This window comes from Amphiura filiformis, chromosome 3 (assembly GCF_039555335.1).
Source record: "Amphiura filiformis chromosome 3, Afil_fr2py, whole genome shotgun sequence".
In the NCBI taxonomy this organism is placed as follows: Eukaryota; Metazoa; Echinodermata; class Ophiuroidea; order Amphilepidida; family Amphiuridae; genus Amphiura; species Amphiura filiformis.
Window position 1 is genome coordinate 62,979,767 of NC_092630.1, and position 18,140 is coordinate 62,997,906.

The window sequence follows — 18,140 nt, forward strand, 5'->3', positions numbered from 1 at the left end:
GTAGCAGGGAGGAAAAGCCGACGGTCAATTGAAAATTTTGACCTTTCATATTGAAGATATGGATTTTTTTCCCAAAAAGACCTAATTTTTTTTTGTGTTTTTGTAAAAAAATTCTTTTCTTCAATACGAATGGTCAAAATTTTTAATTGATCGTCGGTTTTTTAATCCCCCCTACATACACTTTAAGTATAATCATCAGATTTATAAAGTTTACTTCAAGTACTGTTAAATATCAAAAATATCAATTTTTAATGATTTGCCATAAAATATGTATTAAATTGCTAATTTCAAAAATCAAAATTATTTGATATCAGAATGACATTCTTCATATTCAGAATGCAATTCGATATGTCTGATGTGCTCTAATGTCCCAAAATAAATACTGTCCAAACGTTCATACCCCAGCCCTTAAATGAACCATAAACAAAGTCTAGCCACCCTGGCAAAACAAGAGTGATGACACATGACATAATTGCATATCCTCAATTAGTCTAATCATTTGTCACTCTATCATATCACTGTTCACTAGCCAATTTCCTGCTAACTACTGATCATTATGCAATTAGGGCTATAAGCTAAAGTACATTGTAATGTGGTCATTCTACTGTGACATCTGCAATACAAGTGGATTTTTCCACCCAATCTTTAACAACAAAACATGCATAGTTTTGTTCACTTCTTTACCTTGACAACATTGGTGTACGGGAAGTACAAATAAAACTGAACTCAAACTTTGAACTGTATACAGCTAATTCTTACTCCTCAACTTGCACATTACATGCACTGAAAATGTTTTCTTTTTCCATCAGCACGTTTGACTCTGAGCTCAAAACCAGGAGGAGGCATTCTGGCTCAAATGAAAGAATGGCCTTGGTGCATCTTCTTTTAGGTTAGTTTAAGACCAAAATGCACCTTGCTAATATGAAATGGGGGTATTTTGTAATTGGGTCAGCAGCAGCAGGTTGACTTTGAAATGTTTTGCCCCCTCCCCTAAAAATTTAACCCTGTACACAATTCCTCAAGCCATAATCAAAATAAATGTCACTTTTCTATACTACTATTCAATCATCTGGTACATCTACTGTATTCTGTATACCCTATCACAACCGGGTTTTTTTACCTGTAAGTTATCTTACTGGTAACATGCACCATGTTACCAACTGGAGAGAATATAAAGTTAATCAAAAGACATTCCATTTTTCATATATGATGAAAATATCAGTCTCTTCCAGTCACTAAATTGAATCACTTACCTGGTAAATTAAACAAAGTGTTGAGTACATAGAGTCTGTCACTCTTGAGTGTGATAAATTTGTTGGGATAGAGTTCTGCAATTTCTTTTGAATTAAGGAAGCGGAAGCCATGAACGCATACTAAAATGTTTCCAAATGTGTCAACCTTTGAGAATAAAGAATGGTAAAAAATGGCAAAGTTATTCACAAGTGAACATACAAATTGCTCAATTGAGGAACAAAGATTAAACATGATATAGAAACAATAATGAAAATTGTAAATTTCATGTAAACATATGAGATCTAATATTACTGTAATAGAAAGTTCATATTCATAATATTATTCCCATCATGATATTCATCATTAAAACATTTAAAAACATAAAAACATTAAAAAAAACCAGCCTCATTGTTGCACCCACTTATTTAAAGTTGCTAAACAAAAGCACATCCAATTCCACATCTTATATACAGCACTAATGGAACAGGGACAGCATATTGGCAAAAATTGTTGTAGAATTAAAAATTCACCCGTTTTGTTTGACATATCTAATTTAAGAAGATGATTTGTTTTAAATTTATTTATATTTTGCTGTTTTGTGTAATTTAGTGTGTCAAGTTTTAATATGGATCAATAGCAGTAAAATGACCTCAACAGCCTTGAAAAATACTGAGACTCATGGTGTGTCTGTGTGTCACTTCACTCATCCAAAATTAACAAGTGGGTCAAATCAATTGGTACACAAGTTTATCATTTTAATAATATCGTGCACTAGCTACTGAGCATGCAATACCCTATCCACATAAGGTTGTTGCTGAGTTCCTTTGCAAGGACCATTTAACACAAAACAAAACTAATTCAACAACTGAGCATGAGGAATATTATAGTAAGAAGCTTAAACAACATGCAATGGATTTAAGTGCTTCATCTAAGACTGACAAACCAAACCATAACTAAGTCCAAAAATAGATTAATCAAACCATAACTAATACATAAATATTACTGCTGCAGGTCTAAGACTTTAAGAAAAGTTTGATAACATTTGATGATGATGATGTAAGATTTACTATTGTGAAATCAACATTGCCTTCATCATTGTTATCTCATCATCATCATTATTAGGCAAAAAAAAAAGTTTGTCTCAAAGCTCGCACGCGCATTTGTAAAATCGCGCAATTTTTTCCGGAAAAATTCTGCGAAAATCAAAATACCATAAAAATACCAAGTCGGGAATTAAAAAAAACACTCGTTAGCTTTTAGACAAACCTTTATATTTTTTGCCTTATCGTTCATGTTGCTGTCGTTGTCATCTTCATAGTCATCATCAATATCATAAGATAGCCATGGCTTCAGTACAAAGAGGCTAATGCTACATAGATTTACCATCATTATTCTGCTTACCTTGATAAGATTACCGAGATGTTTATCAAACAACATTCCTCTGACTGGGAAAGATGGGTCATACTCATTGTTGTACAACTCCTGCAAGATATGGATGAATGAAAAAATATGATTGGTGCTATGTACATCAGATTACTGAAGTTTAAGATTGATTTAAACAACATGTATTCAACTTGAAAACTAGTGAATTGAAGTCCTTCTGTGCACTGATTTTCTATAAATGTACAGCCAAGAACTAAGCATATTAAAACTACCATACTAACAGATTTGAGCTTACCTGAGGATAACCAATAGCCACTAGTCTTTCTACAGTCAAGTTGAAGCCCATTGTTTCATATTGAGGAGATTTATATACTGCATAAGAAATACACAATATAAACAAAAATTAGTAAGCATCTCATTTAACTTGTCACATTCAGACCCTCTTAATCTAATGACTATATTTTTAGAAACTATCTGCAGAAAAAAAATCATACAGACTTTTTGTAGTTGCTGAAACATAAAAACCTTAACTTCCAGCGGAAATAAATGTGCATTTAACTTTAATACCTTTTGAGAATACCACCTATTTAATAATTTTTCCAAGGAAAGTGAAATTCAATTTCTCAAGTTCATTTTGTCTCTGTGTTCAATGGAATAAAACTGAAGGGAAAAAAATGAAAAAGTATGTTTCCATGCAATCATCTGTGACAATATTGATTATAGATGTGAATAGCACTGTGTGACTATCAACTAAACAAAGTGCTGTAATCGATAAGCTTTCTGGGTATCGATATGTCGGGAGGCAAACATCCGACATGTCGATACTATTATCGATACTCACGCAGTTTGAAACACGGATTTGAGTTTACCAATTTTATTATCAGTAAGTTCCAGAAACAAGTTAACAACAAGTGTATTGAAGCCTAACAGCTAAAACTACATGGATCATGCATCAAACAAACGAAAGTGGTATTGCAAATCCGCAATTTGAGATAATCTAAGCATGTGTGCCATGTCGTTTGTGTATCGATACTGACATTGAGTGTTTCGACATGTCGGAAGTCTATGTATTTTCCGACTATCGATACTTACGACAATCGATTACAGCACTAACTAAACATCCTCCACATCTTGGCAATGATATTACTAATTAATTTAATACATTTAATAAAACTACTGTATTTGGCCAATGAGACATTTGAGAGAAGGAAGTGATCAAGATTGTACAGCAATCCTCTGTAGTTCTGTGTGGGATACTTATAAGCTCTAGACTAGAAACCTGGAGTGCGCTGGTTCAATCCCTACTGGTTCTGGCCTCTATCACCTCTCAATTCTTATTTCAATTAACCTGAGCTTTCCTTTCTGTTTAATTAATATACACATACAAACCATTGCCCTTAAATATTGTACCGTATTCCTTCCAATAAGCGCCCATACCCCAATAAGCGCCCACCCAGGGTATTTTCAATTTGCTAAAGAGTACCATTAATGTTGAAGTGACAGATAGACGTGATACAGTGAAATAGCTGGAGGACTGCAAGTCCTGTGTCAACTTGCAATACATTTTCTACATCAGAAAAGCTACTAGAACGACTCAGGACCCTTTTATGACATACGTAAATTCATCTCTAATAATCCCTTATGAAAAAATTAGGTAAACCAGGTAAAAAATAAGCGCCTAGATCCAAAATGACTTTGTTAAGCGCCCTGGGTGCATATTGGAATGAATACGGTAAATCAAGAAGCTGATTTGACATCTACATTGAATGAAGGTATTGTCACAGTCTTGCCCACTTACCTGCTAATGTATAATCCATATCAAATCCAAAATATTTGATCTTTTCCAACATAAGACTGCGATTAACAAACACCCGTTTGTGTGCATGACGACGATACTTCTTAAGAGCCTTGTAGCCTGTTGCAGCAGGAGGAACCAAGAGGGTATCCCCGGAGTTGTGTGGGTGATCAGAATTCATTGTTACTTGTTATTGCCTGGGTGCAGAAAACATCAAAGATATAAAACATTACTTATATTGCTATACTCATTACAGAACAGACCTGGACTATGAGAGCTAGTCTCTAACCTGTATAAAGTTGAATATTGCAGAAAAATTGACAAGCTGATGTTGTATTGATTCTACATGTAGGTGAGATTACAAGCTGAGGGCATGGGACATCAGTGTATCTCCAGCGTCATATGCCCTAGAATGATGTTAGGGAGTGTCAGTGGCACCCTAACAGTACATATGAAGACAATGTGAGCTGTACACCAAACATCTCTGTTGTTTAGGAGCAGCTTTACTTACATGCAGCACAATTGGCGTAGTAGTAGCAACTGGAAGTGATTTACAGGATGATTACAAGAACATACACTTAACTACATTACCCTGTCAAGTGTTATCAGTGCTTCTATGATATGCTTACAGCTACACCTGTGCAAAGCTGCACCCAATGTGTAAGATATCACTATGGTGTCATGGTACAAATGAGTGTTGTCATCTAGTGGCTATAATTATCCAGGTTAACTTTATTTTCAGATCATCAAAATTTAAGACAGCTGGCAATAGATGCAACTTGTAAACTGTTAACTCATCCAGTGTGTTGACTTTTAAATGGTATTTGAAATGCTATCATCATCATACTTGTAAGCAACAATGTGTGATATTTTCTCCCATTTCCCCTCTAGGCCTTTCCTTCTCATGTGGAAAGGCCACACACAATCAATCACCTTTTTATTTCTTGGAAAAATGAAGGTCTTCATTTGGTTATCTAGACTCATCTTTGCATATATTACATTCTATTTAACCATTCTCGAAGTTTAAGTACCGGTACATTTTTTAGAAAAGGCAGGTGGAAATATTTGAGATTGCTGCATTATGACACATGATAAGTGAAATTACCAATCAAGCAGTCAGTTAATTACTCAGTGATAAGAAATCAATAATTATTGTTTTCAGCAATATTTGAACAATAGCAAATGAAATACATAATTTATACATCCTTTATGCAGCTTGTAAAGGATCAAATCAAATCAAAAAAATATTGGGAGGTTTTTGGCCTAAGACAGTTGTCACTAACAAATTATGTGGGGCACTTATTAGGGGAGCCTTAGCAGTAGCACTATTAATTATTAATGAAATTTAATTAAAAAGAGCACACAATGGATGGAAAGCTCAAATTTGATCAATACAACTAGCTATATAAATTAACGTAAAACACAATAACATGTCTTCACCTTGCCATGGTGAAAATTGATTTGATTTTTTTTTTAATACATGTGTACATAATTTGCCCATCCACCTAGTACACACAATTTCTTCCTGATATTATTGGCTGATTTTACCTTCACTACACTTCATTGCACTTATTCCACAAAATGTTGGTCACACAAATTTATCATGACAAAAGTATAACCCATTTGAAATGAGTTGAACAATAACTGACTAACTTCATTTTTGGAAATTCCATTTTTAGCTCTATGTCTGGCCAGCCATCAAAATACCAGGGCCCTACACCTGAATGACTTTCTTGGTATTAATGCCTAATAGTAGCCCCAGTGTTCTTGCTAAGGTCTATGGTGAACGATTGATGCAAGGATAAAGTGTTGATGAATATAAACTAAAAGAATAGGTTTGGTACAATTTTCAAGCCTTCCTATTTCTTTTATTATATTAAATCGCGCCTTTTGTGGATGTAAGGGCTTTTGCAACAAAATAAATTTACCCCTTTTCTAGAAACCACCTTTGCATTCATATTTGAGCCCATTTCTTTGCACTACTTTATGTAACTTGACTAACTAATATATGCTTTCAAAATCAAAAAGAAAAATTGAAATATCTCATTTACTTTTTTAATTATGAATTTTTAATTAAATTCAGGAAAATGGCATTTTTTAGTATTTCCGAAGCTGGGCAATTCCATGTTACTCGCGTTACATTTTTGATAAAATTAGCACATTCAATGTCATATAAATACAATTGAACAAGGAGTTGGTTTATTCATCTTCTCTCCACATGTACTTACTGACCCAATGTATCAAATCATGTAAACTTTAATTTTGTAAATAACTAGATGAAACATTTATAGCAAAAAATGTGATTGTGACTCGCGTTACGAAAAATTACACCTTCAAAATTAGGCTTTTACTTGTTCAATATTTCTCCTCAAACAAACAGCTGCATACAAAAGTTTATACCACTAAGTAATTACCTTATATCTCAGCTGTATTACAGAAACAAACACCAAGTTTATTTGAGATTAGTATTTTTAAAATGGCCAACTTTCGCTAAATTGGTGCGTGACTCGCGTTACGTGACTCGCGTTACGCTCACTATTTTGATTACATGGTCCCACTTTGAAAGCTTTAAACACGCTCACTTTCATTTCCATTGTGGTCAGTTTTACTTTAGCACTATAAAAATACTGTAATTCAGCATTAAAAAGGCCCCTCTCCTCTGGGGTAGGGTGGTGGTGTGGTGTGGTGGGGTGGTACGGGGGCTAATGATGGAAATTAAAAAAAACTGGCAATTTGAATAAGAATACAATTTTCATATACATTTATTACATAAAATGCATTGAAAAACTGTATGGAAACATTCATATACACCAGGCACAAAAAGAAACTTGTCAGTTATAGTCATCCTTGCTTTTAACAACCTGATCATTTTGGATTATTCTGAAATATACATTTTGTTAATTGGACTTTGCTTTCTCACTTGACACCCTGTTCGTAAAAATTGAACAAGAATTGACCACGACATACGCCTCCAAACTCTCAAACCCCAAAATTAAAAGTTGCAATTTCAACGATTTTCGATGGGATGCATCGTTGTGTTGTACACAAGCACCACAGGCCGATCAATAAAGCACACAGTGTAACAGGCACAATTGAATTGTTAAAATTGCAACTTTCGATTTTGGGATTTGGAGGCACATATATCTTGGTCAATTTTTGATTTTCATGAACAGGATGTCAAACGAGAAAGCAAAATCCAACTAACAAAATGTATATTTCAAAATAATGCAAAATTATCAAGTTGTTGAACAGCAAGGGTGACTATAACTGACGAGTTTCTTTTTGTGCCTGGTGTATATATGCAAAACTGATATAGACCATTTATGGTTTGCAAAATGGGTTCCTAAAAATTTTCCATATTTATGTGCAAAGAGGGGTAAGGATTTTTTGGCAGGCTGAGAAGAGGATCAAGCAATTGATGGCAGGCTGAGGGGAGGTCAGCTCATTGCAGAGCCCCTAGTTAGCAAAATATAAAAGGCTGTCGCTGATCAATGTGGAACACATTCCTCAGACTTGATTTATTCATCTTCTCTTTACATGTATCAAATCACATAAACTTGTAATTTGTGAATAACTCTATGTAACGATGTAACATTTATTGGCAAAAATGTGGTTGTGACTTTTGTTACTAAAATTACCCCTTCCAAATTGAGCTTTTACTTTTTCAATATTTCTCCTCAAACAAGAAGCTGCACACAGTTTACCTTTTACTGCAGCTATACTACAGAAGCAAACATTGAGTACATTTGAGTTTGGTATTTTTAAAATGGCCAACTTAGTGCGTGACTCGCGTTACGTGACTGTTACACTCACTATTTGATAACACAGCTCAATTTGAAAGCTCTAAACATGCTCTATTTAATTTATATTGTGGAATTCAACTTTAAACATGACCTTCTGTTCTGGGGTTAGGTGGAGAAACTGGGGTGGAATGGTGGCAGTGGGTGTTTATAATGGGTGTTTATAATGGAAAGTCAAATTGTAAATTTGAATTCACAGATGTGGACAAAAACAATTTCCAGTCGTGCAATTTGTTAAGTGATGTACAATAATTATGAGTCCTGGGGAGGGTAAAAGTGGGAGGGAGAAGTTTTAGTGATTATTTATGGATTATTTTCTAGCCCTACTGTATAGAAAGCTGTATAATATGTGTGACTCGCGTTACAATATCGTGACTCGCGTTACATTGTGACTCGCGTTACCATTTTGAATAGTCTGCCTTTGGTGGTACAATTGTAGCAAACCAAAAACCTTATGAAATAATTATGAGTTATGACCCAAACCAGGAGGAAAATGAAAGGGAACATTTATAACCCTTTAGATTTTTTACTGCATTAAAAAGTTGTTCTTTTTGTGACTCGCGTTACATGCTTAACATTATACAATTTGCCGTGCCATCCTGACCATTACCAACACAGGTTCCTAATTTTTTATTTTTTATTTTGACAAATTATGTACCAAACAACACTATCACAAAAAAGAATTGTTTTTGTTCCATATATATTAATGAGAAAAAAAATTAATTACTTTTGACTATCTGCTATTAACAAGATGTAGGAAAATACATTAAATCCTTCATATCAATGAAAAAAAATACTGCAGCTGATATTCATTTGAACATTTCTTTTTTGTCAACTTTAAAGGGTGTATAATCAAAATATATCATCAATCATTGCCAATTGCAAAGTTCATATTTTTGAAAAAATGTCATTTTAACATGGAATTGCCCAGCTATACCTTTTGTTAATTAAAATGATTTTTTCAAAAATAGTGACCCCAAAACAGTTCCCTTTGGGTTTAATAGGTAAAGAACATTCCAGGCTACTAGTATACATCAAAAAAAATTAACACAAACCAATTCTATATTCATTTTATGTTCATATTTCCGGAAATTCCCTAAGATTTCCCAAACGGGAAATATATACGATATCTCCGGCAGGGAAGGTGGTATGAAGGTCAAACAACCACCAAAATGTGTATTTTTACCAACACTATAATATCATGTCAATAACTAAATTTCAGCCAGAAGTGGATGTAAGGGCTTTTGAAACAGAGCTCTTAAATTATGTTTACATGTGGGCAATTCCAAGCAAAAGTGGACATGACTCAAAAAAATGAAATTGCCAATATATATTTCTTTTAACTTTTATATTATTCCAAACAGATGTAAGGTTCAAGTTATAAACTTTTTTCGGCATTTTTCTAACATTTTGGTGGTTTTTTTAAAGTTTCTTTGGGGAGTGTATTTTAAGTGAAAAATTCCTGTTCAACTTATATATTTTCCAAGTGGGCCTATTTTATTAAACATGGGCACTTTTCTTTTAAATTTGATACATTTTATATCTCTGAAATATGGTCTTCAAGAAACATCCATCACATTTTAAATAATCCCCACTAATTTTTTTTTTTCTTTCATTGCGTTTTTCATAGCACTAAATATGGCGTAGCCCTAGTTACCGAAAGATGCATTTTTTTATATATTTTCAAAATGTTGGCAATGTAATTGATGCCACTTATTATTTTCCTTCTACTAGTAGTGCCTTGAGTAAAAATAAGAAATTAATATACAAAACACTATCCATCACATAATAATGACCCATTAAAAACTGTAGCACGAGTTACCAGTAGCACGAGTTACCGATGTAGCACGAGTTACCATAGCCCACTTCCCCCTGTACCAGCAAAGGTAATGCAAAATCTACCACTTGGCAGCAATAGAGGATCTCCCAACTACATGAATATGCATTTATATGTGACCATGATATTGGTAACAGCTTTCTAGCAGCAGTGTAGCCAGTGTGGGGGAGGGGCAGCCTGCCCCATGACAAACTAGAATTATGCAGTTCGTAATTAAGGTGCCCATACACACACACACAAAAGTGTGTAAATAACAAAGGTTTGTAAATAAAAAATAATATGCAATATGCAAATAAGCTCATTAATATTCATAAATATGCAAATAACATGACACAAAATTATACAGCACATCAGGCCACCATATCCGACCAAACCAAGTTTGAAGTTAATTGGTTATTGTGTTTATAATGCTGCAAAGTGGATTAATGAAAATGTAGGCAAAATTTGCAAATAAGCTCATTAATATTCATAAATATGCAAATAACATAACACAAAACTACACAGCACATCAAGCCACCATTATTCTATCACCATACCGGTACCAAGTTTGTAGTTATTGTGTTGGAGCTGTACAGTGGATTAATGAATTTGCTTCTGCCCGGACAGCCAAACAAAGAAAGAAAGAAACAAACAACCAGGCAACCACACATGTGTAGGGGCCAAAAATTAAAGAGAAAAGTGACCTCCTGTCGCAGGAAATTTAAAGTAAAAATATGGAAGGCAAAGATAGAGATAAGATTCAAGGAGCCAGTTTCCACCCCGATCATGTGCCAAAATAGTGTAAATTTATTTATACCAAATTTATACCAAATTTTTTTTTAAGCTCAAAGACTTTACATTGTAGGCCTACAGTCTCTCTAAAAAAACATGCTATTTAGCATATATCCCACTATCAATACCTGGTCAAAATGATGCAACCAAAATTTTTAGCCCTCCACCCCTTAGGATCTAGCCTAAGAACCAATCAATTAATATCATATTAATTAATAGTGGGCCTCATGGAAGAACAGAGGATACCTTAAAACATCCACTGAATGAGTAACCGAGGCAAAAGAAGAAATAAAACAAAATAGATACTGGAAATCCAGAGATTAACAGCCACAGTGACATTGTTGATACTGAGATTGGTATAGTTCTAAGATTTGTATTGGAAATTGGTTTGTTGTTGAGTGTAATGAGGCTCATTTTCCAGCTTAGTGAAGTGATTGAAATCGGGCAAACTAGAGTATTTGCACCAAGCAGGAAATGGTCTCAACCAAAAGATGACCAAACATTCTATAACTCAGAAAGCAATTTAAAAAAAAAAACTTACAGAGCAAATAACCATGAACATTACAAGTTTTGTGAGGGAATTTAGAGTCAAATAACATGCAAGTAAAAGTTTTATCAATTGCTGACTGTTCAATTTAACTGTTTAAATTTAAGCCCTAGAATAAAAATCCAAACAGGATCAAGCAAGGCGGTATGTAACGCTGGGATGTTTGTATGTAATGTGTGTGGTACATTGTATGCTGGTACATACACTGAATAGTGTTATTTGTACATAGATGGGTTATTTGGGGGGTTATTTGTACATAGATTGAGTTATTTGATCATTACACCAGTTGTTGAGGAATTGTTATCAAAAAAAAGACATTTAGATGAACAATACCATTTTATATATGGCCGGACAAACTGTAGCACGAGTAACCGTAGTACGAAAGTTACCATGTTTTTTGCCAGTCAATGTAAAACTATGAGGGGCACAACTTTTTAAGGTATACCAAAACAAACCTTATTATAGCAATTACTTATCATATAATCAATAAGGCTTTAGTGTTTTTTGTTTTAGCACACCATCAAAATAAAAATGAGTGATTTTTAAGCATGTCCTCTGCTCGTAGCACGAGTTACCGTTGTTTACAGCTGTCCCATACATAAAAAAGTTGATATCCTGAATTAGCAATACTATGAGGATCTAGCCTTGAATGTTGGGTATTAAAATACAAAAAATACAGATTCCAATCAAATCAATTTAAAAGCTGGAGCACAAAGTATGTAAAAGGACGCCATAAAGTGTAGCACGAGTTACCGTGGAATTGCCCATGTACAGATTAATTCATTTTGCAAAAATATCGTCAAATTTGGATTACAAACAAAATTACAACACAGTGGCCAGTGCAATACACATAATCATGCATAACTTGCAAACCCAAAATCAGAATCAAAGCCCTGAAATTTTGGGAATAAGCTTTTTTTTTCTTGGATATCTATGGAAATGACCATGCTACAGGGGTGGAATTTCGCGGGAGTCTGAGAGTCGACTCTGCAGAGACTCCGTAAAATCTTATTGCGAGAGTCCATGTGGACTCTCGCTGGAAATGATCGGATCAGTGAACTTACGTTTAAGTTCAACACGCCTTAAAACTCAAAGCTTGCAAAATATAAAGGAAAAGTCGCCAAAGATGCAATGACATATGTGACTCCTCGCCACAACTGAGCCCGGATGTCGCCAATCATCATTTTTGAGATATTCAACCAAAATATTCTGCTTGAAATTAGCTTTAAAATGATGTATATCATGTCTATAGTACTTGACATTTAAGTAGTGAAAAATCAATAAAACAGTCAATAAATCCTTTCTTTCCTATTGTTTATTGTTAAGTTCGATGGAGCATATCTCAATAGTGGCACTGGCGACATCCGGGCTCAGTTGTGGCGAGGAGTCACATATGGAAGTGAGAGTATGATGACACATATATTAAAAACTTAACTTTGTTAGTTTATTTGTTAGTTTGTTTGTTTGAATGCATTTTACGTAGGCCTACATATAATACCTTTTGGACTCGCATGCAAGATTGTACAACGAGAATCCATTTACGGGAATCCATGGACTCTCGCAAAACTCTCTTGCGAGAATCCACTTGGACTCCTGTGGCACTTTACGAAATTCCACCCCTGATGCTACATTGTAGGATCACAAAATACTCCTTAAAGGCACCAGATTAACCAGAACACATTCAAAAGGAAAATAAACGTGTGACTTGCTATATTCAACGATTTATTTTATTATTAAAACATTACATCTGGGAAAATTGGCAAAAGTCAATTCTGTTTCACATTATATTACCCAACAATATGTATTATATTATTATCATGATTATCAAATAATAACATTCAATAATCAATCCATTTGACATTGCTCAAATCATGCAATTGAGCCTCAAAAAACTTAATGACCAAACAAAGAAGAATAACTGTACTCACAAAATTTTCGAAGATTGAACTCTTAATTCTATCTAATTCCATATAATGTATCCTAGTGAGGTAAATACAGATCACTAACAAGTTGTGCCAGGTACAATGCAACTGGAGTATACAAAATGATTCTTCTCTATTGATCATGCATAATAAGTGTCTGTCACATGGGCCATGTCCTTACATTGACCTTAATATTTCCATTCTTATATAAAAACCACTACATCTTGGTCAGTTATGATAACATCATAGTTCATACTTGGCTCCATGTCTATTGTGATGGATTAGGAGCTGCCGAGCTGGTTATATGTAATTCATGGTGGGAACAGTGGGAGGAAGTTATTCATTTCAATATTATTGAATGATTTTTAATGATTGAAGTTTATTAATTGCCACAAATTTAAGTAGGTAATGGGGCTCAGCATCCTGCATAAGAACATACACACAACAATGGGGAACGATTGCTCACTACAAGAGGAAACTAAATTATATAATTTATAATAAGAAAGAAAGAACAGTTAACCAACCCAATATGTTACCATTAAACAGGACAACAAATAAACACAAATTCTGACTGGCATACAACCCAACTTGGAAAAAATATGCAAGGGAATGTGCTGGTGTGGGATTCGAACCCACAACCTTACGTCACTAGACGTATGCTTTCACATTGCCAAACTAATTTGAACCTGATATATGGCTGCTTGGCCAAAGGAAATGATAGGACTTCCAAGGATGGATATCAAATCTATAGATGGGTGTCACATGCCATGAAGATGGCTCTATCTTTTCGGCAGCACTTGCTAATCAAGTTGGTATTCCCTTAAAAATAAACCACCACATTATAATTTGTTGGGAGTAGCAATGAGCCAGTCATTCCATGTTCTTTGTCAATGTCTTCAAATTTGTTTCTCACCCTTCTTCCCTATAAATACAGGCCAATATGCGTATAAAGGCCTTTTAGCCTGGATTGGGCCATTTGGAGCCTGCAGGGATAGTGCTAAGTGCCTGCAGGGATAGTGATAAGTTTTTTTTTAAAACAAGGAGTCAAAATTTTAATTTTTTTTAACTATCATCCAAACAATAGAAATAAGGGGTTCAAATGATCTTTTACAATGTAGCAACCACTAAATGGTAACTTTGTGTGCCAAAAGCTAAAAGAATGTGCTTATGACCCCATGGTGCAAGTTAACACTACCCATGAGCCTGGCTGGTCCCATCAGGACCCAAGCGTGTCTCCACGTGGAGTGACAATTTTCAATTTAAACAAACAATCAGACAAGTACCTTTGCTTGTTTGAACACTTGACGTTTTTCTTTTTGAATTTTACCATATACACGGGAAGTGACAAAAAAGTGTCAAGATAGGTTCTGGTATTTTCAAAATGAAACAAACATGGTGGTGATTTGAGGATATCACCAATAGAAATTAGAAAGAGCGCCCACACATATTACCAAAGATATGGATGAATCTCAATGTCCAAATTTCAAGTTGGATCGTTTTGCCAATTCAGGGCCGACCAGTTTAACTGGCTCAGCACTGCTTAAATGTACACACGTTAGGCAACAAAAAAACTCTGTTCTACAGGGGGACTGACCTTTCAAGTAGGGTCGGTCAGGAGTTGTTTTTGTTTATTTTCATTTTGGGGGTTTTTTTCCTGGAGGCTAAAATTACGCTTTCACCAAAATCTGGAGAAAAAAATCTGAACCATAAACCATCAACTCAGGGACTTGCAGAGAAGCGCATGTACCCTAGACATTCCACAATTGACCTTCACAGCCAGGATTTATAGGTCTGCTCCCCTAGTTTCATACAGGTTTATACAATGAGACAATTAATAGTAAGGTAAGTTCCTTGTCCAGGGAAATTTAAAACTAACTCAATTTTTCCACATGAGCGTACTACATGTAAACCACTGCAAGGGGTGGAACCCACAGCCTCGCTCCAAAGTCGAATGCCTTATCAACTGAGGCTGAGCTAACTTGACTGCTGATCACAATGAGCGATTGCATCAAATATGTTGTTCAAATTCTAAATTAATTCAATTTTAGACTGTTCAAACTTGGCAACATATGCTCTAAAGATGCAATTTTGGACTCATCAAAACTATTACTATCCTCCAAATTTAAACATTTAACAGAATATATACCTTGCATTGCAAAACATGTAATGCTGATCCACCGAAAAATGATAGTGCAATGGACTCTAGCCTAGAATACATAACTGGCTCAAAATAAGCTAAGGTGTCATAAAAGTGTAACACACAATTATTTTTCCAGCTCTTTTCTTTTGGTCTCCAACCAGGTTTAAATTATAGTATGCACATATATCGTTCATAATACACTAAAAGAAAGATAAGTTATAGACCATTTACTTCACAAATTTAATTTTCTAGCCCGTGCGTACGTTATATTTTACAGACACAATTTTGATGATTTTCTGCAATCAAATAAAAATTTATAAAGTATTACATAAGGTATTTTGTGGTTATTTAGGTGTAGGACCTACAGCAACTGATTGTGGTAAAAAATGTGTCCAAATATTACAATAAGGAGGATAAATTGTTATAAATAAAATATGTGTGTCTGTCAAGCCATAACATACGCATAAGATGTCTGTCAAATGTAACATACAGAATAATAATTTGGCAAAAACAGTAGTTCAAGATGGGAAATTGAATAAAGATCACATGCAGTTTATAAATCACATGTTTTAAAACACTTTTATAAACTCTAAACTATCATCATAATGTGAACATCAAGTGATTTTTAATTTTTTAAACAAATTATGTATGTTATTTTTGACAGACACATACAAATCTTGTGTATGTTACTTGCGTACAAATGTTTGACAGACAACACTTAACAATGGATTGTGTCATCAAAAAAGCTTCTCCTCACAAAGTGATAGTGCCACAAAGCTAGGTGGAGCTAAATGCTATGTCATGTAGCATAATTAGCTGTATCACCCTAGTTTAGCAGGAATTACAGCACCGTCTTGCGTATGTTATATTTTGACAGACATTTCAAGAAAAATTTTAAAATTGTTATATGTTCAAAAAGATGGCAGCCACTTACAAATTGATTATAATATGGATAAATGAAGTTATTTACAATAGATTTACCCTTTAGTTTATGCTTCAAGTCTTTGGTTATAAAAAACTGAGGGACTTCAAAATCAATCAAAAGTTTGACAGACAATAGTAACATACGCAAGGCAAACTTTTAAATCCTTTTCTTGATCTGTTAACTTATAATTCATAATGCCTCTTTCTGTTTTTTTGATTGGTTTACTGCACCATTTTGGGAAACAGGTCACATGAATTTCTATAAGGATCCATAAAAAAATTAAAAGCTGTTGAAAAAAAGGCGTCTCTTGGCATGTTACAAACAAAAGTGTAAAAATAGGCATTTTTACAGCTATTTTTTTTTTTTTATTATTTAGAGTGAAAGGATTTTACTTAAATTGTGTATGCTATGTCTTTACTACCTAAACTTGCCACTAAACTAGCAAATATTCCATTTCTATAATTATTATTTTTAAAAAAGATGTCAAAATATATGGCTATAATATGACACCTTAGCATATTTTGAGCCAACTATCGATCCTGTGCAAATTTGAAGCTAAAGTTCTCATTAAATGCTGGGCCAGCCTGACCTTCAGAGGATGCAGTGCCGGATGACTGTCGGCCTATAGTTTGCTCAGGCAATTACATAATATGTCAACCAAACGGTCAAAATTTGAAAATTGTAAAATTTATCTCATGAATTTGACATTGTAGATAGTGCAAACTATTTTTTTGGGGTAGATGGACAATTTGATGCCAGTTTTAAGACAATCAGACCAAGTTTATTTTTTTATCCTGCTAGTACAATCTTAAAACTGACTTCTGTTGCGGACATTGGCTCCTAAAACTGCCACCTTTAACTATATGTTGCTTTAAAGTTCATCATTTTATTTCAAACCAATAAAGTTTGCATATTTTCAAAGACGATAACAGCCTATAACAGGCTTTCTCAGCATAACGTGTCTTGATTTTGCATCCCTGTTCAGTATTAAGAACTGATGCCATTTCATTGTTGCAGACATACAAAATAAAATGAAATTTTCACAAGTGTATCTGCATCAAAAAATTGTATGTCCGCAACGATAACATTGATATTTATCCAAAAGATTAGGTTCTTATTCTTTTCTAGCTGATTTTCTTCACCTTGGTCCCTCTTCCAAACTGTACAGTTTCCATCAAAGATCTGTACACTTCAGAGCAATTGTGACTGATTGTCTAGCTGAAACACATTTAACTCACAAATCATACTTTTTGTGATGATTCATCCCCAATGGAGGTGTTCTGTGACTTTTAAAAGAATGAGATTGGCATTATATTTTCAGGTTTTATAATTCTATAGATCAGAGATACTTCAAATATCTAGCATTTAAAATCTAAAGCTCAATAATTTAGGTCTGGGTCCTCAAAGTCTCTGAAATGTACGCCCGTAACTACGGAACATAAATAAAATACCGACACTGACTATGAGAAACGAAGAGTGAGAAACTTTAATAGGCAGTGGCTTGTTGATTTCAAATTCAGAATCAGATAAGAAAGAAAGGCCGAAATCTGTGGGTAGGAAACAGTTGTTGGCGCTGAAAAAGAGGGTTGTCCCCAGCCCACCACAGCACAAACCTGTATAGCTGGGACATTTATCCATGCCCATTTTGGCCACGGTCTTGCACTGTTTTGCCAGTCAGCTCAGCCTCAGTTTAGAAGAAGATGAACAACGTCGATGTGACCAAGCAAGTCATGATTAAAATGCCTCGCAATTAGCCAAAGATAGTCCTGAGATGGAATTTACTTGGT

The 18,140-nt window shown here is 34.4% G+C and overlaps 1 protein-coding gene across 4 annotated transcripts in view; it reads right to left on the reverse strand.

Moving 5' to 3' along the window:
• Window positions 1-18,140, reverse strand: part of LOC140148915 (cytosolic purine 5'-nucleotidase-like) — a 44,792-nt gene that overhangs the window by 21,605 nt on the left and 5,047 nt on the right. For 2 of the 4 annotated variants that reach the window (XM_072171019.1, XM_072171015.1), the window contains exons 2-5: window positions 4,415-4,608; window positions 2,912-2,988; window positions 2,635-2,715; window positions 1,254-1,398 (exon numbers count right to left, since the gene is read on the reverse strand). In XM_072171019.1, the coding sequence (XP_072027120.1) occupies window positions 1,254-1,398; window positions 2,635-2,715; window positions 2,912-2,988; window positions 4,415-4,592 (481 nt within the window). In that variant the 5' untranslated portion in view covers window positions 4,593-4,608. Of the gene's footprint in view, window positions 1-1,253; window positions 1,399-2,634; window positions 2,716-2,911; window positions 2,989-4,414; window positions 4,609-4,922; window positions 4,945-13,294; window positions 13,519-18,140 lie in introns of those variants that run through there. The other 2 variants (XM_072171017.1, XM_072171018.1) reach the window with 2 other exon arrangements.